At 43.5% G+C, this 26,155-nt stretch overlaps 1 protein-coding gene across 1 annotated transcript; it reads right to left on the bottom strand.

Moving 5' to 3' along the window:
* Positions 1–2,530: 2,530 nt before the first annotated feature.
* Positions 2,531–10,505, bottom strand: LOC121847554 (Fc receptor-like protein 5). The gene is made up of 4 exons (XM_042329294.1): positions 10,475–10,505; positions 10,098–10,142; positions 3,306–3,566; positions 2,531–2,912 (listed from the first exon to the last, which is right to left on the bottom strand). The coding sequence occupies exons 1-4, from the start codon at positions 10,503–10,505 to the stop codon at positions 2,545–2,547; spliced, it is 705 nt and encodes a 234-aa protein (XP_042185228.1). The 3' UTR covers positions 2,531–2,544.
* Between the last annotated feature and the right edge of the window lie 15,650 nt (positions 10,506–26,155).

Raw genomic sequence — 26,155 nt, 5'->3', positions numbered from 1 at the left:
CATGAGTTCCATTCTGATGGTTGTTATGGTGATCAGGTGATCTCAGCCTCACTCTTCTTCAACACGATCACCTGTTCAACACAGAAGTAATTCATCAGTGTGGCCATGTATTTACTTATCCAATACAGAACCACTTAGAAATGTAAATCATATCAGATGATTTACTAGTAAATACTGTGCTACAGTACCAGTGGGCTATATATTAATTATACTAGTCAAAAGTTTATTTACTCCTCGTCAGAACCAGGGGCTACTTACCCTCATCATTACCAGGGCTACTTACTCCTTATCAATACCAGGGTTATTTACTCCTCGTCAATACCAGGGCTATTTACTCCTTATCAATACCAGGGCTATTTACTCCTTATCAATACCAGGGCTATTTACTCCTTATCAATACCAGGGCTATTTACTCCTTATCAATACCAGGGCTATTTACTCCTCATCAATAACAAGGCTATTTACACCTTATCAATACCAGGGCTATTTCCTATTTATGTCCATACCAACTCTCCCATATGTGACCGACCCGGCTCAAGTCGGTCTTTTGTAGCATCATTTCAAATTGTATTTTTTACGTTGGTTAAAGTAGAGACTCAGAGCTACAAAATGGTATATCATACACTACAGTTGAGAAAGGATGGGAAAGTAATTCTGCTTTGAAAGTTGATAAACTTATAAACTGAATTCTGAGAAAATGGCATTTGAATGTTTTGGTACTACTACTGTAGAGCCCTTCTTTGCATACACCCATTCAGCATTGTTCACGCCCTCTTCAGTTTTAGCCCCACACTCTTCAGCTTTAGCCCCACCCTCTTCAGCATTGTTCACACCCTCTAAAGCTTTAGCCCCACACTCTTCAGCTTTAGCCCCACCCTCTTCAGCATTGTTCACACCCTCTAAAGCTTTAGCCCCACACTCTTCAGCTTTAGCCCCACCCTCTTCAGCATTGTTCACACCCTCTAAAGCTTTAGCCCCACCCTCTTCAGCTTTAGCCCCACCCATCTCTTTACAGGTTGAACTGAGCGTTCTGAACTAACAGCAGCAGTCAAGCTGTAAAGACCTTTATTATACAGAGATTCTAAATAGATATGGATAACAAATGTGTATCTGTAGTTGTGACCCAGAGACTCCTGAACATTTATTTTGTGACTGTTCTTATGTCAGAAGATTTTAGAGTGGGTTAAAATATTTTATTTTAAAATAAACTATTATTAATGTTAATTTGAAAGATATGTTTATTTTGATCCAAATATATGATTTGTTTTATTTGTTTATTTTTCTTGGCAGATTCTTTGTCAAGGATCGGTAGGATGGTCAGTTTTACGAGGGTAGCATGAGGGATGATTTGTTGAACACCATTCCAACTAGACAGTGAGTGTGTTTTAAGTTTTCTGTTAATTAGAACTGTCAGCTCAGTGGTGATTGATAATGTTGAGGTCAAAAGTTACACTAACAGAACTGCAGTTGGAGAAAATAAAAACAATTTAAAACACTGGAGATGGTGCTGGATAGAGACAATGGGCAACACTGGAGATGGTGCTGGATAGAGACAATGGGCAACACTGGAGATGGTGCTGGATAGAGACAATGGGCAACACTGGAGATGGTGCTGGATAGAGACAAGGGGCAACACTGGAGATGGTGCTGGATAGAGACAATGGGCAACACTGGAGATGGTGCTGGATAGAGACAATGGGCAACACTGGAGATGGTGCTGGATAGAGACAATGGGCAACACTGGAGATGGTGCTGGATAGAGACAATGGGCAACACTGGAGATGGTACTGGATAGAGACAATGGGCAACACTGGAGATGGTGCTGGATAGAGACAATGGGCAACACTGGAGATGGTGCTGGATAGAGACAATGGGCAACACTGGAGATGGTGCTGGATAGAGACAATGGGCAACACTGGAGATGGTACTGGATAGAGACAATGGGCAACACTGGAGATGGTGCTGGATAGAGACAATGGGCAACACTGGAGATGGTACTGGATAGAGACAATGGGCAACACTGGAGATGGTGCTGGATAGAGACAATGGGCAACACTGGAGATGGTACTGGATAGAGACAATGGGCAACACTGGAGATGGTGCTGGATAGAGACAATGGGCAACACTGGAGATGGTACTGGATAGAGACAATGGGCAACACTGGAGATGGTGCTGGATAGAGACAATGGGCAACACTGGAGATGGTACTGGATAGAGACATGGTATCAGATACGTCCTGGGAAATGTTCTTGTTACTTACAACCTCATGATAATGGCATTAGCCTACTTTAGCTCAACCATCCCGTGGAAGGGACACCGATCCCGAACAAGTTTTTAACCGTGGTATATTAGAGCAGTAAAAATAAATGATTTGTCGTGGTATACGGCTTCCAGCCAATCAGCATTCAGGGCTGGAACCCCCCAGTTTATAATGCAGGTTTCAGCACCACTTAACAGTGTAAAGAAGAACCACCCAGTTTATAATGCAGGTTTCAGCACCACTTAACAGTGTAAAGAAGAACCACCCAGTTTATAATGCAGGTTTCAGCACCACTTAACAGTGTAAAGAAGAACCACCCAGTTTATAATGCAGGTTTCAGCACCACTGAACAGTGTAAAGAAGAACCAGATAATCTGAATGTCAAGGTTTCTCATATTCTCACCTGCCACAGTCATCCAGCTCTCTGGTGATTCTCCTTCAGAGCTGGAGTTGGTACACTTGTAGAGTCCTTCATCTGACTTGGATACTGCAGGGATGGTCATCTCTCCTGTAGTCGCATTCCTGATGAGGGATCCATCTTTGTAGAAATCAGCTGTGAGGTTCGAAGGAGTTCCCTGATATCTGCAGCGCAGAGTCACAGAATCTCCCTCAGTCACAGGAAGGGCAGGGCTCTCCAGGAGCACAGCTCCAGCTGTATATAATATATAAACATCATATATAAACAGGTCTCTCCAGGATCACAGCTCCAGCTGTATATAATATATAAACATCATATATAAACAGGTCTCTCCAGGATCACAGCTCCAGCTGTATATAATATATAAACATCATATATAAACAGGTCTCTCCAGGATCACAGCTCCAGCTGTATATAATATATAAACATCATCTATAAACAGGTCTCTCCAGGATCACAGCTCCAGCTGTATATAATATATAAACATCATATATAAACAGGTCTCTCCAGGATCACAGCTCCAGCTGTATATAATATATAAACATCACATAAACGTAACATCAGCTGTCTGAAACCAGATGAACCACTAAACTCTATATTGTTAGTAGATGGTGTTTGTGGACATACCATGTACTGTGATGTTGACAGCATTGCTGTGTTCTCCAGACCCAGACTCACACCAGTACACTCCACTGTCTGATGGTATTAGTGACCCGTTGCATGAAGACCCTTGTGGTTTTCCCCATTTTATTCCACAATCTGAACGCTCCCCAGAGACTGTGTATCTCTTCAGTCTCCATCCAGCAGATTTCCCCTGAACCTCACAGCTCAGAGAGACAGACTCATATTTAAAGAACTGAGATCTGTCAGGACTGACACCCAGAGAGGCTGAAAGAGAGATTTGACATAGAGAAAGAGAACGAGAGAGAGAGAGAGAGACATAGAAACATTGAGAAATGTTTTGATGAAGAATACAAAAACATAAGAAAGAAATAGAGAAACCTAAAACACTAAAAACTCAGAACCAGAAACACTGAGCCTTCACCACAGTGAATCACTAAAACAATATAGAAATATACATTGGAAAAACAGCACATCAGAAATCAGCTCAATGTAATTGAAGAATCCATAGAATCTAACCACTTCTGGGAAAATTGGAAAACACTAAACAAACACAAAGAGATGTTTGGATAAACCACCTCTCCAATGTTTTTGTCTCTATAATAATGATCAAACTACAAAAACATACAGATGATCAAATACAAATCTTAGAATCAGCTATTAAAGACTATCAGAAACCACTGGATTCAATCAGCTATTAAAGACTACCAGAACCCACTGGATTCAATCAGCTATTAAAGACTACCAGAACCTGGATTATTATTACATTGGTTGTAAGGCAGAACACAGGATCCGCGTCGCGAAAAACATATTCTTGGTCGTACTGATGGTGAGTTGACGCTGATCTTATATTCAGTAGTTCTTGTCGGCTGTATGTAAAGAAACCTAAGATGACCTGGGGTACTAGTGTAAGAAATAACACGTAAAAAAACAAAAAACTGCATAGTTTCCTAGGAACGCGAAGCGAGGCGGCCATCTCTGTCGGCGCCGGAAGTACAATTACCAACAACGACGAGACGGCCTACAGGGAGGAGGTGAGGGCCCTCGGAGTGTGGTGTCAGGAAAATAACCTCACACTCAACGTCAACAAAACTAAGGAGATGATTGTGGACTTCAGGAAACAGCAGAGGGAACACCCCCCATCCACATCGATGGAACAGTAGTGGAGAGGGTAGCAAGTTTTAAGTTCCTCGGCATACACATCACAGACAAACTGAATTGGTCCACTCACACAGACAGCATCGTGAGGAAGGCGCAGCAGCGCCTCTTCAACCTCAGGAGGCTGAAGAAATTTGGCTTGTCACCAAAAGCACTCACAAACTTCTACAGATGCACAATCGAGAGCATCCTGGCGGGCTGTATCACCGCCTGGTATGGCAACTGCACCGCCCTCAACCGTAAGGCTCTCCAGAGGGTAGTGAGGTCTGCACAACGCATCACCGGGGCAAACTACCTGCCCTCCAGGACACCTACACCACCCGATGCTACAGGAAGGCCATAAAGATCATCAAGGACATCAACCACCCGAGCCACTGCCTGTTCACCCCGCTGCCATCCAGAAGGCGAGGTCAGTACAGGTGCATCAAAGCTGGGACCGAGAGACTGAAAAACAGCTTCTATCTCAAGGCCATCAGACTGTTAAACAGCCACCACTAACATTGAGTGGCTACTGCCAACACACTGTCAATGACACTGACTCTACTCCAGCCACTTTAATCATGGGAATCGATGGGAAATGATGTAAATATATCACTAGCCACTTTAAACAATGCTACCTTATATAATGTTACTTACCCTACATTGTTCATCTCATATGCATACGTTGATACTGTACTCTATATCATCGACTGCATCCTTATGTAATACATGTATCACTAGCCACTTTAACTATGCCACTTGGTTTACATACTTATCTCATATGTATATACTGTACTCGATATCATCTACTGTATCTTGCCTATGCTGCTCTGTACCATCACTCATTCATATATCCTTATGTACATATTCTTTATCCCCTTACACTGTGTATGACAGTAGTTTTTTTTGGAATTGTTAGTTAGATTACTTGCTCGTTATTACTGCATTGTCGGAACTAGAAGCACAAGCATTTCGCTACACTCGCATTAACATCTGCTAACCATGTGTATGTGACAAATAAAATTTGATTTGATTTGATTTGATTTGATTTGATACATTGGACCAAAAAGACACACACCCACACAAATTGATGTCATAAGGATGACCCCAGGGCCCACAAGAAATGCAGTTGCCCAGGACGTCACCTCTACATGTTCATCACAACAGCCATCGGGAAGGCTTCTCTGGGATGCAGAGAGTTGAAGGGTGATTTTAAGTTCTACGATGCCACTAAAAGTCTTTCACACTTAACTTCTTGGATATAGGGGCGCTATTTAAATTTTTGGATGAAAAACGTTCCCGTTTTAAACAAGATATTGTCATGAAAAGATGCTCCACTATGCATATAATTGACAGCTTTGGAAAGAAAACACCCTGACGTTTCCAAAACTGCAAAGATATTGTCTGTGAGTGCCACAGCACTGATGTTACAGGCGAAACCCAGATAAAAATCCAATCAGGAAGTGCCGCATTTTTTTGAAATCGCCTCATGCCAATGACTACTTATATGGCTGTGAAGGAGGAGCTAGGAGTCAGCTTACGTTTTCCACGTTTTCCCCAAGGTGTCTGCAGCATTGTGACGTATTTGTAGGCATATCATTTGAAGATTGACCATAAGAGACCACATCTACCAGGTGGTCGCTTGGTGTCCTCCGTCGCAATTATTGCGTAATCTCCAGCTGCAGTATTTTTCCGTTTGCTTCTGATGAGAAGCCAACTGCCACCACTGATAGATTATTGAATAGATATGTGAAAAACACCTTGAGGATTGATTCTAAACAACTTTTGCCATGTTTCTGTCGATATTATGGAGCTAATTTGGAAAAAGTTTGGCGTTGTAAGTGACTGCATTTTCCGGTCTTTTTCTTAGCCAAACGTGATAAACAAAACGGAGCTATTTCGTTTACACAAATAGTCTTTTTTGGAAAAAATGAACATTTGCTATCTAACTAAGAGTCTCGCCATTGAAAACATCCGAAGTTCTTCAAAGGTAAATGATTTTATTTGAATGCTTTTCTTGTTTTTGTGAAAACGTTGCCTGCTGAATGCTAGGCTTAATGCTATGCTAGGCTATCAATACTCTTACACGAATGCTTGTGTAGCTTTGGTTGAAAAGCATATTTTGAAAATCTGAGATGACAGTGTTGTTAACAAAAGGCTAAGCTTGTGTTTGAATATATTTATTTAATTTCATTTGCGATTTTCATGAATAGGAAACGTTGCGTTATGGTAATGAGCTTGAGGCTATGATTACGCTCCCGGATACGGGATTGCTCGACGCTAGAGTAGGTGAGAAGTAGGTGGAGCGTCTGCCATACCTCTACAACCCTGGGCATGAAGTAACAGTGGATGAGCAACCGGTTCCATTCAGAGGTACATTTTATTTTCATATATGTAATGTAAGTGATTTTCATTGTTAATCGTGTTATGTATTGCTGTAATATCAATGATTTATGTGATTTTTTTGTGATACTGGAGGTTCCGGACTGTGGCCCGTAGTTGGAGGTTCTGGACTGGGTACTGTCGCCGGACGCTCTGGTCTGGGTACTGTCACCAGACGCTCTGGACTGGGTACTGTCGCCGGACGCTCTGGACTGGGTACTGTCGCCGGACGCTCTGGACTGGGTACTGTCGCCGGACGCTCTGGACTGGGTACTGTCGCCGGACGCTCTGGACTGCCGAGGCACGGATCCTGGAGACGCACCGGAGGCCTGGTACGTGGTGCCGGAACGGGTGGTACTGGGCTGAGGACACGCACCTCAGGGCAAGTGCAGGGAGGAGGAACAGGACGTACTGGACTCTGGAGGCGCACTGGAGGTCTGGAGTGTAGAGCTGACACAACCTGTCCTGGCTGGATGTTTATTTTCGCCCTGCAAATGCAGGGCACTGGCACAGGACGCACTGGGCTGTGCAGACTCACCGGAGACACAGTACGCAAAGCCGGCGCACGATATCCTGGTCCAAGGAGGTATACTGGAGACCAGGAGCGCTGAGCCGGCACCTTCCTTCCTGGCTGGATGCCCATTCTTGCCCGGCCAATGCGAGGAGCTGGAATAGAACGCACAGGGCTAGAATAGCTCACTGGAGACACCATGCACTCCACCGCATAACACGGTGCCTGACCAGAAACACGCTCCCCACAGTAAGCACGAGGAGTTTGCTCAGGTCTCCTACCTGACTCAGCCAATCTCCTTGTGTGCCACCCCCAAAAATTAATGGGGCTGCCTCTCGGGCTTCCGTGCTAGCCGTGTACCCTCATATCTTCGCCGTTCATCCTGCTCTGTTTCCACCTGCTTCCATGGCAGGGTCTTGTCCCCTGCCATTACCTCCTCCCAGGTCCAGGATGTCATCCAATTATCTTTCTCCCTGGCCCAGAATGTCCACTCCTCTTTATCACGCTGCTTGGTCCTTTTAGGATGGGTTATTCTGTCACGTTCATCATAGTGAGGAGACCAAGGCACAGCGTGATATGAAGACATTCCTCTTTAATAAATGAAGAACACTTAAACATACTAACAAAATAACAAAACGAAGCTACTCAAACGAGTGCTGACATGCAACTACACATAGATAATAACCCACAAAACCTAAATGGAAAATGGCAACCTAAATAGGATCCCCAATCATAGACAACGATAAACAGCTGCCTCTGATTGGGAACCAATTCAAGCCACCATAGACCTACATTACCTAGACATACAAAATCCCCATAGATAAACAAAAAACCCTAGACAAGACAAAAACACACATACCCACCGTCGTTACCTCAAAATAATACAGAAAATATAGAATACTAAGGTCAGGACATCGCTCTTTCATCTCGTAATCTACCCTTTGATGTGTTATACCAGTCTACACCAGATTCAATATGAAACCCTTTGATGTGTTATACCAGTCTACACCAGATTCAATATGAAACCCTTTGATGTGTTCTACCAGTCTACACCAGATTCAATATGAAACCCTTGGATTAGTTCTACCAGTCTACACCAGATTCAATATGAAACCCTTGGATTAGTTCTACCAGTCTACACCAGATTCAATATGAAACCCTTTGATGTGTTATACCAGTCTACACCAGATTCAATATGAAACCCTTTGATGTGTTATACCAGTCTACACCAGATTCCATATGAGAACCTTTGATTTGTTCTACAAAGAACTGAGATCTGTCAGGACTGACAATCAGAGATGCTGGGAAAGAGAGAGAGAGGAAGTTAAAATTATAAAACATTCTAACAGAGATACTGAAACACAGCAGAGAGGCTATTCTCTTGCTGTTTAACCTGGTGATGAGGGTAGGATACTATCCTGAGACAAGGCTTTATATTCTAACAGAGATACTGAAACACATTTGAGAGGCTATTCTCTAGCTGTTTAACCTAGTGATGAGGGGAGGATACTATCCTGAGATCTGGAGACAAGGCTTTATATTCTAACAGAGATGCTGAAACACAGCAGAGAGGCTATTCTCTAGCTGTTTAACCTAGTGATGAGGGTACGATACTGTCCTGAGACAAGGCTTTATATTCTAACAGAGATGCTGAAACACAGCAGAGAGCCTATTCTAATTCATAATATAATAGAGACAGTAGATCTTTCTCCAGATTATGTCCTGGTCTGTCATAATATAATAGAGACAGTAGATCTAGCTGGTCTGTCATAATATAATAGAGACAATAGATCTAGCTGGTCTGTCATAATATAATAGAGACAGTAGATCTAGCTGGTCTGTCATAATATAATAGAGACAGTAGATCTAGCTGGTCTGTCATAATATAATAGAGACAGTAGATCTAGCTGGTCTGTCATAATATAATAGAGACAGTAGATCTAGCTGGTCTGTCATAATATAATAGAGACAGTAGATCTAGCTGGTCTGTCATAATATAATAGAGACAGTAGATCTAGCTGGTCTGTCATAATATAATAGAGACAATAGATCTAGCTGGTCTGTCATAATATAATAGAGACAGTAGATCTAGCTGGTCTGTCATAATATAATAGAGACAATAGATCTACCTGGTCTGTCATAATATAATAGACACAGTAGATCTAGCTGATCTGTCATAATATAATAGAGACAGTAGATCTAGCTGGTCTGTCATAATATAATAGAGACAATAGATCTACCTGGTCTGTCATAATATAATAGAGATAGTAGATCTAGCTGATCTGTCATAATATAATACAGACAGTAGATCTAGCTGGTCTGTCATAATATAATACAGACAGTAGATCTAGCTGGTCTGTCATAATATAATAGAGACAGTAGATCTAGCTGGTCTGTCATAATATAATAGAGACAGTAGATCTAGCTGGTCTGTCATAATATAATAGACAGTAGATCTAGCTGGTCTGTCATAATATAATAGAGACGATAGATCTAGCTGGTCTGTCATAATATAATAGACAGTAGATCTAGCTGGTCTGTCATAATATAATAGAGACGTTGGAGATCCTTTATGGAACCTTCGTTACTAAGAGAATAAGGACTGGAGACTGACATGAAATCACAACCAATGAAGAGACAGGAAGACATGTTACTATTATAGAACAGGTGATGAATATAGAGAAATGTTACTATTATAGAACAGGTGATGAATATAGATAAATGTTACTATTATAGAACAGGTGATGAATATAGAGAAATGTACTCACCTCCACCTTGTCCGAGGCTACAGTATACCAGTTTACTCAACAGCACTGAAACACACAGAGAGAACTATCACTATGGTACATGATGTAAACACTGAAACACACAGAGAGAACTATCACTATGGTACATTATGTAAACACTGAAACACACAAAGAGAACTAACACTATGGTACATGATGGAAACACTGAAACACACAGAGAGAACTATCACTATGGTGCATGATGGAAACACTGAAACACACAGTGAGAACTATCACTATGGTACATAATGGAAACACTGAGCTGCACCACAGATATGAATTTCCTTAATAGTCTATTGATGCATTTCTGTGCCAATCTAATTAACATAATACCAACATTTAGTTTAATAGATATCCACCTCTGTTGGATTTCTGCATCTGAAAGTGCATTTTGCTCTACGACCCCCAAAGTGTCAAGGGATTCATCTGAAGTCAGTCAGCTGTTCAGTCAGAACTGTTTGGGCTACAAACTAATATGACCCCACTATGGAAAGGGGAGACTCTCAGCTACAAACTAATATGACCCCACTATGGAAAGGGGAGACTCAGATACAAACTAATATGACCCACTATGGAAAGGGGAGACTCTCAGCTACAAACTAATATGACCCCACTATGGAAAGGGGAGACTCAGCTACAAACTAATATGACCCCACTATGGAAAGAGGAGACTCAGATACAAACTAATATGACCCCACTATGGAAAGAGGAGACTCAGATACAAACTAATATGACCCCACTATGGAAAGAGGAGACTCAGCTACAAACTTATATGACCCCACTATGGAAAGAGGAGACTCAGCTACAAACTTATATGACCCCACTATGGAAAGAGGAGTGTCACGCCTTGGTCTTAGTATTTTGTGTTTTCTTTAATTATTTGTTCAGGCCAGGGTGTGACATGGGGTTATTGTTTGTCTTGTTGGGATTTTGTAGGCATTGGGATTGTGGTTAATTAGGGGTGTGTCTAGTGTAGGCTGTATATAATATATAAACATCATATTTAAACAGGTCTCTCCAGGATCACAGCTCCAGCTGTATATAATATATAAACATCATATATAACCAGGTCTCTCCAGGACCACAGCTCCAGCTGTATATAATATATAAACAGGTCTTTCCAGTATCACAGCTCCAGCTGTCACGCCTTGGTCTTAGGTTTTTGTGTTTTCGTTATATATTTTGGTCAGGCCAGGGTGTGACATGGGTTTACGTGTTGTATTTCGTATTGGGGTTTGTAGTATTTGGGATCGCGGCTGATTAGGGGTGTTGTATAGGCTTGGCTGCCTGAGGCGGTTCTCGATCGGAGTCAGGTGATTCTCGTTGTCTCGGATTGGGAACCGTATTTAGGTAGCCTGGGTTTCGCTTTGTATTTCGTGGGTGATTGTTCCTGTCTCTGTGTAGTGTTCACCAGATAGGCTGTATAGGTTTCACGTTCCGTTTGTTGTTTTGTATTTATTAGTTATTTCATGTATCGTTCCGTTTTTTCTTCATTAAAGACATGAGTAACCACCACGCTGCATTTCGGTCCGACTCTCTTTCTACAAACGAAGAACGCCGTTACAAGGAGACTCAGCTACAAACTAATATGACCCCACTATGGAAAGAGGAGACTCAGCTATATATATATATATATATATATGTACAGTATATATGTATCAAATTATGTTGATATTAAACCATACAGATACTAAACATATATATATGTATTGTTGGGGAATAATCAGAATTAGTTGGTAACATAGGTAAGATGTTTTATATTCATTATATGCTTGTGAGTTACTTCTCATCAGAATGTTTATTTTTGTATAATACTGTGGCAGGGTTGCAGTCATCTGTTCTCTGTCAGGACTAAGTTACTTGGGCCGCAGAGAGGGGAGAGGTCAAGCGTGTATCTCTTGGCTCCACAACGTCTGTGTGCCAGTCACTGTGTCTCTGTGATCTTGTCCAGGAGGGGTGTATTTGATATATGCCTGTTGATATAGGTTTTGTTTTATGGTCCTGAGAGCGAGATAAGAACATAGTTTAGGAGACAAAGCTGAATGATAATTTATAGCCAATGCTGTCTGGCTATGTGTGTCTTTGCTATAAAGGATCTCAGTTGCAATGTGTAAGGACTCTCAGAGAATTCATTTATAGACAATGAATTGATCTGAGAGTCACAGGGTTGTGATGGAGCTCATATAATTAAAGATGGACTTTATGATAACTCTGACTTGTGTGTGGTTTGCTCTCATGATTTGGTAAATACAGGAAATTTCCACGACAGTATATATATATATTTATATTATTACATTATATTACAACATATTACATTATGCTGATATTAAACCATACAGATATTGAACTATATAGATATTAAACTATATTGATGTTATATATATTGATGTTATATATATATTACATTATGTTGATATTAAACCATACATATAAAAACCACAAATATATTAAACTATATATATATTAAACCATACAGATATTAAACCATACAGATATTAAACCATACAGATATTAAACCATACAGATATTAAACAATACAGATATTAAACAATACAGATATTAAACCACTGTAACGGTCTGAGTGTAGTGGGTGAGGAGTCAGGCGCAGGAAGCAGAGAGTTCAGGGAGTGCTATTTTAATGTACTGAATAAACGCTGAACATAAGCCAACCCTCACAAAAACAGGGCGTACTGAACAAACAAATGCCCCAAACAGGGGGACTTAAACTGTCCAGGAAAACCCACAAAATGGGAAAACACAAAACCCAATAGACGTGCACACAAGTACACCAAACAGACGATCACAATAATTAATCCCGCACAAGGAACCCTGCGGGCCGGCTGACTAATAAAGCCTACTACCTAACTCAAAACAGGTGCACACAATCAACACATAAGGAGGGGGAGGAAATAATCAGTAGCAGCTAGTAGGCCGGCGATGACGACCTCCGAGCGCCACCTGAACGGGAAGGGGAGTGTCCTTCGGTCGGAGTCGTGACAGTACCCCCCTTGACGCGTGGCTCCCGCAGCGCGTCGACCCGGAGGACGAGGCGCAGGGCGATCCGGATGGAGGCGATGGAAATCCCTCAACATTGACGGATCCAAAATGTCCCTGGTGGGTACCCAGCACCTCTCCTCCAGACCGTACCCCTCCCAGTCCACGAGGTACTGCAGGCCCCTCACCCGGCGTCTCGAGTCCAGAATGGCCCGTATCGTATACGCCGGGGACCCCTCGATGTCCAGAAGGGGAGGAGGGACCTCCAGCACCTCACCGTCCTGTAGGGGACCAGCTACCACCGGCCTGAGGAGAGACACATGAAACGAGGGGTTAATACGATAATAGGAAGGGAGTTGTAATCGATAACACACCTCGTTTATTCTCCTCAGGACTTTGAACGGCCCTACACACTGCGGCCCAAGCTTCCGGCAGGGCACGCGGAGGGGCAGGTTTCAGGTCGAGAGCCAGACCCTGTCCTCTGGTACAAACACGGGGGCCTCACTGCGGTGGCCGTCAGCACTCCTTTTCTGCCGTCCACTACCCTGTTGAAGGGATTCCTGGACGGCCCTCCAGGTTTCTTTAGTGCGCTGCACCCATTCCTCCACCGCAGGAGCCTCGGTCTGGCTCGGATGCCACGGTGCCAGGACCGGCTGGTACCCCAACACACACTGAAAGGGGGACACATTAGTAGAGGAGTGGCGTAATGAGTTCTGGGCCATTTCCGCCCAGGGGATGTATCTCGCCCACTCCCCTGGCCGGTCCTGGCAGTACGACCGCAGAAACCTACCCACCTCCTGGTTTACTCTCTCCACCTGCCCATTACTTTCAGGGTGATAACCGGAGGTCAGGCTGACAGAGACCCCCAGACGCTCCATGAACGCCCTCCATACTTGGGACGTGAACTGGGGACCCCGATCAGAAACGATGTCCTCCGGCACCCCGTAGTGCCGGAAGACGTGGGTGAATAATGCCTCCGCAGTCTGTAGGGCTGTTGGGATACCGGGCAACGGGAGGAGACTGCAGGACTTAGAGAACCAATCCACAATCACCAGAACCGTGGTGTTGCCCTGAGACAGGGAAGGTCGGTCAGGAAATCTACGGATAGATGTGACCATGGCCGTTGTGGAACGGGGAGGGGTTGTAACTTCCCTCTAGGAAGGTGCCTAGGAGCCTTACTCTGGGCGCATACCGAACAGGAGGAGACATAAACCTTAACGTCCCTAGCCAAGGTAGGCCACCAATACCTCCCCCGAAGGCTCCCTACTGTCCTAATCACCCCAGGGTGACCCGAGGAGGGTAGGACGTGAGCCCACCGAATCAGTTGGTCCCGAACACCAAGCGGCACGTACCTCCGCCCCGCGGACACTGAGGAGGCGCTGGTTCAGCCCGTAACGCCCGCTCGATGTCCGAGTCCACCTCCCATACCACCGGTGCCATCAGCTTTGAGGCCGGAAGGATGGGAGTAGGTTCAGTGGACCTATCCTCCGTGTCGTAAAAGCGCGACAGTGCGTCCGCCTTCACGTTCTGGGAGCCCGGTCTATATGATAAAGTGAACCGGAATCGAGTGAAAAACATGGCCCACCTTGCCTGCCGCGGGTTCAGTCTCCTAGCTGCCCGAATATACTCCAGATTTTGGTGGTCGGTCCAGATGAGAAAGGGGTGCTTAGCCCCCTCAAGCCAGTGTCTCCACATCTTCAGAGCCCTGACCACCGCTAACAACTCCCGGTCCCCACATCATAGTTACGCTCCGCTGGGCTGAGCTTACTCGAGAAGAAAGCACAGGGGCGGAGTTTTGGTGGCGTACCCGAGCGCTGTGATAGCACGGCACCCACCCCAGCCTCGGACGCGTCCACCTCCACTATGAATGCTAGAGAGGGGTCCGGATGCGCCAACACGGGTGCATCCGTGAACAGCGCCTTCAACCTGTTGAAAGCTCTGTCCGCCTCTGCTGACCACTGCAACCGCACCGGGCCCCCCCTTAGCAGTGAGGTAATTGGAGCCGCTACCTGGCCAAAACCCCGGATTAACCTCCGGTAGTAGTTGGAAAAACCCAAAAACCGCTGCACCTCTTTTACCGTGGTTGGAGTCGGCCAATTACGCACGGCCTTACTCGCGGTCACCCTCCATCTCCACCCCCGAGGTGGAAATGCGATAACCCAGAAAGGAGACGGCTCGTTTGGAGAACACACACTTCTCAGCCTTGACGTATAGGTCATGCTCCAGCAGTCTACCAAGCACCTTGCGTACCAGAGACACATGCGCGGCGTGAGTGGCTGAGTAGATCAGAATGTCATCGATATAAACAACCACTCCCTGCCCGTGCAGGTCCCTGAGAATATCGTCTACAAAGGATTGAAAAATGGCTGGAGCATTTTCTAACCCATACGACATGACGCAGTACTCATAGTGGCCCGATGTGGTACTAAATGCGGTTTTCCACTCGTCTCCCTTCCGAATACGCACCAGGCTATACGCGCTCCTGAGATCCAATTTTGTGAAGAACTGCACTCCCTGAAAGGATTCCACTGCCGTAGCAATGAGAGGTAGTGGGTAGCTGAACCCCACTGTGATGACATTTAGACCTCTATAATCAATACAAGGACGCAAACCTCCCTCCTTTTTCTTCACAAAAACAAAACTCGAGGAGACGGGTGAAATGGAGGACCGAATGTACCCCTGTCCCAGAGACTCCGTGATATATGTCTCCATAGCCAACGTCTCCTCTTGGGACAATGGGTACACGTGACTCTTGGGAAGCGCAGCGTTTACCTGGAGATCTATCGCACAATCCCTTCCCGGTCGATGTAGTGGTAATTTAGTCGCCTTCTTTTTACTAAAAGCGATTGCCAAATCGGCATACTCGGGGAATGCACACTGTGGGACCCTGGTCTGGACTTTCCACCGAGGTGGCACCGACGGAAACTCCCAGACACCTTCCAGAACACTCCTCTGACCACCCCTGGAGAACACCCTGTCTCCACAAAATTTTAGGATTGTGCCGGGCCAGCCAGGGAATCCCCAACACCACTGGAAACGCAGGCGAATCAATAATATAGAGACTGATACGCTCCCTATGATTCCCCTGCGTTACCATGTCCAGTGGGATTGTGGTCTCCCTGACCACCCCTGGCCCTAATGGCCGGCTATCTAGGGAGTGCACGGGAAAGGGAGAATCTATCGGCACAAGCGGAACACCTAATTTAATAGCAAGTCCGCGATCCATAAAGTTCCCAGCTGCGCCTGAATCGACTAGCGCCCTATGCTGGGAAGAGGGGAAAAAATTAAGAAAAAAATCAAGACAAACATGTGACCAACAGGGGTTCTGGGTGAGTTTGGTGCTGACTCACCTGGGGTGATCGAGAAACGCCTGCCATCTCGACTCCCAGACGGACCCCCAGCACCGATCGGCCGTGTGTCCTCTCCGACCACAGTTGGTGCAGAGGAGCTTCCTCCTCCGGTACCCCTTGGCAAAGCCCCTCCCAACTCCATCGGAACAGGAGTGGAGGTGCTGGGTGGTGGAACACACAGGACCCTCTCCGAACGCCCGCGGGCAGCCAGCAGATTGTCCAGTCGGATGGACATGTCAATTAGCTCATCCAAGGAAAGAGCGGTATCCCGACACGCTAGCTCCCTGCAGACGTCCTCCCGGAGTCTACACCTGTAGTGGTCGATAAGGGCCCTGTCGTTCCACCCGGATCCTGCTGCCAAGGTACGGAACTCCAACGCGTAATCCTGGGCGCTCCTTTTCTCCTGCCGGAGATGGAATAGTCGTTCTCCCGCCGCTCGGCCATCTGGAGGATGGTCAAACACGGCGCAGAAACGGCGAGAAAACTCGGGGTAGTGCTCCTTCGCTGAGTCTGGGCCATTCCAAACTGCATTTGCCCACTCCAGAGCACGACCCGTGAGGCAGGAGATGAGGACATTCACCCTCTCCGCTCCCGAGGGAGTCGGTCTGACGGTGGCCAGGTACAGTTCTAGCTGGAGTAAGAACCCCTGGCACCCTGCTGCCGTTCCATCATAGACCCTCGGGAGCGTAAGACAGAGGGTGCTGGAGTCGGGAGATGGGGAGTCCTGAGGAGGAGGGGCCGAAGGTGGAGAGAGGAGACCGCTTCTCTCCCATCGGTCCATTCTCTCCATCACCAGATCCATCGCCGTTCCGATCCGATGGAGAACGGTGGTGTGATGTAGAACCCTCTCTTCCATCGATGGGAGGGGAGTGGCTGTTGCTCCTGCTGACTCCATTCCAGTGGTGCGGGATTCTGTAACGGTCTGAGTGTAGTGGGTGAGGAGTCAGGCGCAGGAAGCAGAGAGTTCAGGGAGTGCTATTTTAATGCACTGAATAAACGCTGAACATAAGCCAACCCTCACAAAAACACAGGGCGTACTGAACAAAAAAATGCCCCAAACAGGGGGACTTAAACTGTCCAAAACCCAATAGACGTGCACACAAGTACACCAAACAGACGATCACAATAATTAATCCCGCACAAGGAACCCTGCGGGCCGGCTGACTAATAAAGCCTACTACCTAACTCAAAACAGGTGCACACAATCAACACATAAGGAGGGGGAGGAAATAATCAGTAGCAGTAGCAATATAATATATATAATAAACTATATAGATAATAAACGATACAGATATTAAACCACACAGATATTAAACCATATAGATATTAAAATATACATATATTAAATGATGTTGATATTAAATTATATAGACATTACACCATTCAGATATCACACCATACAGATATTAAACTACACATTTATTAAACCATACAGATTTTTAATTGATATCTAGACATTGAACCACATATATATTAAACTTTTTAGATAATATTAAACTCACAGAGTAGAAGACAGGTGCGTTCCATCTCAATTTGTCGATCACTAACTGTATGTAAACTCTAGTGACTTACAAGTCACTAGAGTTTACATACAGTTAGTGATCGACAAATTGAGATGGAACGCACCTGTCTTCTACTCTGTGAGTTTAATATTATCTAAAAAGTTTACCCACCTCTCCTCTCTACCATCTATACTTCCTCTTGAGAAGGACTGAGAGGTGTGAAAGATGTGTGTGATAGAATGAGGGGGCCTAGAGAGGAGAGACATACACAGACAGAGAGAGAGAGAGAGAGAGAGATAAAGAGAGAGAGAGAGAGAGAGAGAGAGAGAGAGAGAGAGAGAGAGCTCCTTAGGAGTAAATGTCAGTTGGCTTTTCATAGCCGAGCATTCAGAGATCAAGACAGCAAGTGCGTGTGCGTGAGAGGGAAAGAGAGAAAGAGAGAGAGAGATACAGACAGACTCTCTCTCTCGAACACGCACTTGCTGTCTTGATCTCTGAATGCTCGGCTATGAAAAGCCAACTGACATTTACTCCTAAGGTGTTGACCGGTTGCACCCTCTACAACCACTGTTTATATTATTTGACCCTGCTGGTCATCTCTGAATGTTTGAACAGCTTGAAAAATGAATCTGGCCTTTATGGCCATGTACTCTTATAATCTCCAACCACTTTGAATTTAAGTGTAACTTTTGTATGACTGAAGCCTTTCGTGAGAGGTCTAACAGGTTAAAATGTAATAATATTTTGATAATTTCTGCCCTCCGATTTCATATTCATTATATAAATAGACCCCTGGACACCTCCATCAGATGAACCGCACTGAAACGATTTAATTAAAGTTTGTAATATTGTCAAAGTGATCTGTTATCCAACAATTATTATAGCTATTATTATTAACCCTGCATTATAATTATATAAAAGCCCCTTAGATATTTTGTGTTTTTATTTACAGTAGTGATGGACAGCTAGATCGAATTACATTTAGAGGATTCTAAATTCATATCCAATTATAATGCAGGGTTAGTAAGGGTTAGTAAAACATTAATATATTAGTTGATGCATATTTTTGTTGAATCTGCATTTAGAGTACTTAAGCATCAAATACATGGCAAGTGGCCCATTTGGCCTTTAGGCTACACTTTACAATAGGACAAGTATATTATTGAATTAGATTTAAAAACTTTGCGCCACTCTATGGGACTCCCAATCACGGCCAGTTATGATACAGCCTGGAATTGAACCAGGTATACTGTAGTGGCGACTAAAGCACTGAGGTTGCACCAAATTTAGCTTAATTAATTAGATTAATATTATGGTGTTTCTATTCCAAGAAAAATCAAAAACAAAACCCTCAAGGTATCTGTTAGGAAAATATGGGCGCTGTACAACGTGACTGTTCGGGAGTAGTAAGAGCAAAATAATAATTCTGCATTTTGAAAGAGTATTTTTATAATTATTTTATTAAAGAAAAAGATGTTGATGAAGAAATATTGTACAGTAATAATCTAACATTTAGCGGTTGCATGAGGTCATCCACACGCACCTTAAACATGATAATAAATCATTTAAATCATATTGAAGATAGAAGCCTTCTGCATACATTATGTTTATTAAGCTACTGTGCAGTCTGACATGTAAACATGACCTACAGTACATAGTAAGCAGTACATAGTAAGTGCCTAATTCCTTACATAAGGGAGAGCAGGCCATGTCCATACTTTCTCTGTGACCTCAAGTACTCATTAACTCTGTCTTCAATTATTTTTCAGGTTGCATCAGTCATGGACAGAAACTTCTGAGACACAGACTGGTAAGCCACATTTGCCTCTGGATCCATCTCAGTTGGTATTCTGTGTCCACTCGTGGTATCTCTCTTCGGTTACACATCCATAGAAGAGCAGGACAGAGCAGGACAGCATAACGGTCTGGGTGGCCCTTGCTGTGCCTGGTGAGCAGTTCGTCAAGTTCTGTTGTCAGAAGAGGAATGGAAATGTCAGGCTGAACCGACGACCTGACGATCTCGCCACATATGAGCAGAATGATCAATGAGCCACCATTGATTACAGTGGACTATGATAGAAACGGTAGATCAATTAAGCATTAAACGTGACTCCAACACACAAATGCTGCGTACAGAAACACATGTTAAGAATCTAGCAAAACGAATCGCTTTCTTGGGAACCATGCGTTATTTCGGTGCGGCCCGTTGTCCAGCCCTTTGTCCACTGATCTCCACAGATAAAACACATTCACATTTTTAGTACACAATTATCGATTTATTACACAGAATGCCTACACGTTGATAGGCTATATCATTTTTTTAAACATTTTTTTTACAAGGACAGAGAGCTGTTTGGCATCTGTGTTGGCTCTAAGACCATTTAACACTTCAACTAAGGCTGTTTCTATATTGTGGTGGGCACCATATGATTATGTTACGTAAGAGCCTAGTCAGAAAAAAACATACAGCCATCTTCGAGCCAAAGAGAGGAGTCAGCAGAAATAGACATAAAAATGAATCACTAACCTTTGATGATCTTCATCAGATGGCACTCCTAAGACTTCATGTTAACCAATACATGTATGTTTTGTTTGAGAAAGTTCATATGCAAAAATCTCAGTTTACTATTGCCGCGTTATGTTCAGTAATGTTTTGCTTCCAAAACATCCGGTGATTTGGCAGAGAGCCACATCAATTTACAGAAATACTCATCATAAATGTTGATTAAAAATACTAATACAAATGTTGGTTATCTTATCTCTGACATTTAGATGTGTAGAGTTCACATGGGTTTGCAGAGGTAGGATTTATCAGGCCATCAATGGTGGAGAAGAGCAATCTATAGTTATTCTGATTATTAGTGATCAAGTTAGTAAAATGAGCCCATCTGGCATTTCTAATGACCTTGTTATATATGATGCTCTCTCAGAATATCATAATTGACCTGCAACTTTGACCTCATCCACTTCCGATCTGCCTTTCTGCAGTTTCTCTTTAATTTATTAGTTTTCTCCTTTGTCATCCTCTGTTTGGATGTGTCCCTTGTCAACTTTACTGGATCTATGGGGTCAATGGGGTCATTTACTATTAAAGTTATCAACTAAATCACCACAAGAGGAAGGCAGAATAGGTGGTTTAATATTGTTCAGACACTCAACGAAATCTGTATCAACTTCAGAGGTCAGCGTTTCTTAATAATGAGTTCAGTATTACCCTGCTATGGGCAACAAGGTAGTATAAATCCCCAGTGGTGATCAGATAAAGCAACATCAACAATAGAGGATATGTCAATAGAAAACCCCTTGGTAATAACCAGGTCCTGATTATGGCTGTGGTTATGGGAGGGCCCGGTAGAAAGCCCCTTGGTAATAACCAGGTCCAGAGTATGACTGTGGTTATGGGTGGGCCCAGTAGAAAGCCCCTTGGTAATAACCAGGTCCAGAGTATGGCTGTGGTTATGGGTGGGCCCAGTAGAAAGCCCCTTGGTAATAACCAGGTCCAGAGTATGGCTGTTGTTATGGGTGGGCCCAGTAGAAAGCCCCTTGGTAATAACTAGGTCCAGAGTATGGCTATTTTGGCTATCTAGTATTGGCTAGTATGGCTATCTATTTTAGTCTCCATGGGAACCAACATATTCTGTGTGATGTACATTCAGAGTTCTAAACACTTAAAACACCAGTCAAACACCTGGTTGAATCAGTCATTATCATTAGCCTGTATGTTGGGGTGTATAAATGTATCTAACTACACATTAAACACTGAGACCTGTTGGGGTGTATAAATGTATCTAACTACACATTAAACACTGAGACCTGTTGGGGTCTATAACTGTTCCTGTGGTGTTGGAGGTCTTCACGGTAGTAGACTGGATCAGCTCCTCTGTCCCTCACTCAACTCTCCTCTCTCTTTACCTAGTGACCCTGTTCATCAGAACGTCATGGTGGATGGAAAAAGATGCTCTCTTCCGCAGCGGTGAATAACCACAACCCTGTCAGTCCATCTCTTTACTTCTCCTTTCTCTTCTCTTCTCTGTCCCTCCTTCCCTTTTCACACCAACGGACTTATCTTTAGATGCTGCAGCCTTGACCTCCATCAACAGAGTTAGAGTTAGGGTAGCCTAGTGGTTAGAGCGTTGGGCTAGTAACCGTAAGGTTACAAGTTCAAATCCCCGAACTGACAAGGTACAAATCTGTCGTTCTGTCCCTGAACAGGCAGTTAACCCACTGTTCCTAGGCTGTCATTGAAAATAAGAATTTGTTCTTAACTGACTGGTTAAATAAAAGTAAAATTTAAAAAATCATGAGAACATACAGACACCACTAACTGGAACTATCAACAACAAGAGTTAGCTTATCATGAGAACATACAGACAACACTGACTGGAACCAGCTGACAGTATCAGTTGTTAAGGCTTCATTACTACTAACAGAAGGAAAGTTGTAGTGTTTTGTCCATGATGAATGATGTAAAGACTTCATTACTACTAACAGAAGGAGAGTTGTAGTGTTTTGTCCATGATGAATGTTGTAAAGACTTATATTCTCTCTCCCTCCTTCCCTTTTCGTAACCAACTGCAGCCTTGACCTGCAACAGTATCAGCAACAGAGAGGTGTGAAATTTCCACTGCAGAGTCAGTTTATCATGTACTTTTCTTTAGACTTATTTTTAAACCATTGTATGGTTGCTAACTTGTCAAATAAAGCTTCCTAAAATGTGTTAGAAAATGTGTCAGTTTGTCACTTTCATGAGTTTGGAGTAATAACATGTTCCACTACTGGAGACATTGGTCTCTAATCTAGTGGAGTAATAACATGTTCCACTACTGGAGACATTGTCTCTAATCTAGTGGAGTAATAACATGTTCCACTACTGGAGACATTGTCTCTAATCTAGTGGAGTAATAACATGTTCCACTACTGAAGACATTGTCTCTAATCCAGGTTGGAGTAATTACAACTACTGAAGACATGGTCTCTAATCTAGTGGAGTAATAACAACTACTGAAGACATTGTCTCTAATCTAGGTTGTGCCTTCAGATTTCTAAAAAATGAACGACTAAGGAAGTGTGTTTCACTTCTGTTTGTGACTTCACTAACCCCAAACTCCGGCCTCATCTGATTGGTCTGTTTCGCAAGCATCCCTGAAGTCTGGTCTGATTGGTCTGTTTCACAAGCGTTCCCCGAAGTCTTGCGATTTTGTGCCCCTGTGTTTAGAAATGTCTGGTGGGTCATTGCACCATCAGAGGAGGTTTGAATCCTAAGCAACCTGCTTACACATTGTTTGAAGTACAATAGACCAACATAGCTACTGTAGTAGGTCAAAGCTGTGTGCTGGAAAACCTTGGTAGAACATGGGTGAAGAAGGAATTGTGGTACTCATGTGCATTTCCTTTCTTTTTTCGGCTAAAGACCAATGCCTACATGTTACCTAAAATATATATTTTTATTTGTAATTATAATACAGGGCCTTCAGAAAGTACTCCTTGACTTATTCCACATTTTGTTGTGTTCCAGCCTGAATTTAGAATGTATTAATTTGATGTTATTTCTCCCCACTGACACAGAATACCCCACAATGACATCATAATACCCCACAATGACATCATAATACCCCAAAATGACATCACAATACCCCATCATGACATCACAATATCCCACAATGACATCACAATACCCCACAATGACATCACAATACCCCATCATGACATCACAATACCCCATCATGACATCACAATACCCCATCATGACATCACAATATCCCACAATGACATCACAATACCCCAAAATGACATCACAATACCCCACAATGACATCACAATACCCCATCATGACATCACAATACCCCATAATGACATCCCAATACCCAATCATGACATCACAATACCCCATAATGACATCCCAATACCCCATAATGACATCCCAATACCCCATAATGACATCCCAATACCCCATAATGACATCCCAATACCCCACAATGACATCCCAATACCCCATAATGACATCCCAATACCCCATAATGACATCCCAATACCCCATAATGACATCCCAATACCCCATAATGACATCCCAATACCCCATAATGACATCCCAATACCCCATAATGACATCCCAATACCCCATAATGACATCCCAATACCCCATAATGACATCCCAATACCCCATAATGACATCCCAATACCCCATAATGACATCCCAATACCCCATAATGACATCACAATACCCCACAATGACATCACAATATCCCACAATGACATCACAATACCCCACAATGACATCACAATACCCCACAATGACATCACAATACCCCACAATGACATCACAATATCCCACAATGACATCACAATACCCCACAATGACATCACAATACCCCACAATGACATCCCAATACCCCACAATGACATCCCAATACCCCATAATGACATCCCAATACCCCATAATGACATCCCAATACCCCGTAATGACATCCCAATACCCCATAATGACATCCCAATACCCCATAATAACATCCCAATACCCCATAATGACATCCCAATACCCCACAATGAAATCACAATACCCAATAATGACATCACAATACCCCATAATGACATCACAATACCCCATAATGACATCCCAATAAACCATAATAACATCACAATACCCCATAATGACATCCCAATACCCCATAATGACATCCCAATACCCCATAATGACATCCCAATACCCCATAATGACATCCCAATACCCCATAATGACATCACAATACCCCATAATGACATCACAATACCCCACAATGACATCCCAATACCCCACAATGACATCCCAATACCCCATAATGACATCCCAATACCCCACAATGACATCCCAATACCCCATAATGACATCACAATACCCCATAATGACATCACAATACCCCATAATGACATCCCAATACCCCATAATGACATCCCAATACCCCATAATGACATCCCAATACCCCATAATGACATCCCAATACCCCATAATGACATCCCAATACCCCATAATGACATCCCAATACCCCATAATGACATCCCAATACCCCATAATGACATCCCAATACCCCATAATGACATCACAATACCCCACAATGACATCCCAATACCCCACAATGACATCCCAATACCCCATAATGACATCCCAATACCCCACAATGACATCCCAATACCCCACAATGACATCCCAATACCCCACAATGACATCCCAATACCCCACAATGACATCCCAATACCCCATAATGACATCCCAATACCCCATAATGACATCCCAATACCCCATAATGACATCCCAATACCCCATAATGACATCCCAATACCCCATAATGACATCCCAATACCCCATAATGACATCCCAATACCCCATAATGACATCCCAATACCCCATAATGACATCCCAATACCCCATAATGACATCCCAATACCCCATAATGACATCCCAATACCCCACAATGACATCCCAATACCCCACAATGACATCCCAATACCCCATAATGACATCCCAATACCCCATAATGACATCCCAATACCCCATAATGACATCCCAATACCCCATAATGACATCCCAATACCCCATAATGACATCCCAATACCCCATAATGACATCCCAATACCCCATAATGACATCCCAATACCCCATAATGACATCCCAATACCCCATAATGACATCCCAATACCCCATAATGACATCCCAATACCCCATAATGACATCACAATACCCCATAATGACATCACAATACCCCATAATGACGAAGTGAAAACACGTTTTTCAATACATGAACACTGTACCCCCGTAAATAGTCTCGCTGTTGTTATTTTACTGCTCTTTAATGACTTGTCATTTTTATTTCCTATTAGTCGTTTAAAAACTGCATTGTTGGTTAAGGGCGTGTAAGTAAGCATTTCATGGTAAGGTTGAATTCGGCGCATGTGACAAATAAAATTTGATTTGATGTTAGAATCACATTTGGCGGTGAATAGTGATTACAGCTGTAAGTATTTCTGGGTCAGTCTCTAAGAGCTGTGAGTCTTTTTGGGTAAGTCTCTAAGAGCTGTGAGTCTTTCTGGGTCAGTCTCTAAGAGCTGTGAGTCTTTCTGGGTCAGTCTCTAAGAGCTGTGAGTCTTTCTGGGTCAGTCTCTAAGAGCTGTGAGTCTTTTGGGTCAGTCTCTAAGAGCTGTGAGTCTTTCTGGGTCAGTCTCT

The sequence above is a fragment of the Oncorhynchus tshawytscha genome, linkage group LG10 (genome assembly GCF_018296145.1).
Source record: "Oncorhynchus tshawytscha isolate Ot180627B linkage group LG10, Otsh_v2.0, whole genome shotgun sequence".
NCBI classification, from domain to species: Eukaryota; Metazoa; Chordata; class Actinopteri; order Salmoniformes; family Salmonidae; genus Oncorhynchus; species Oncorhynchus tshawytscha.
This window is presented reverse-complemented; position numbering and strand designations above follow the sequence as displayed.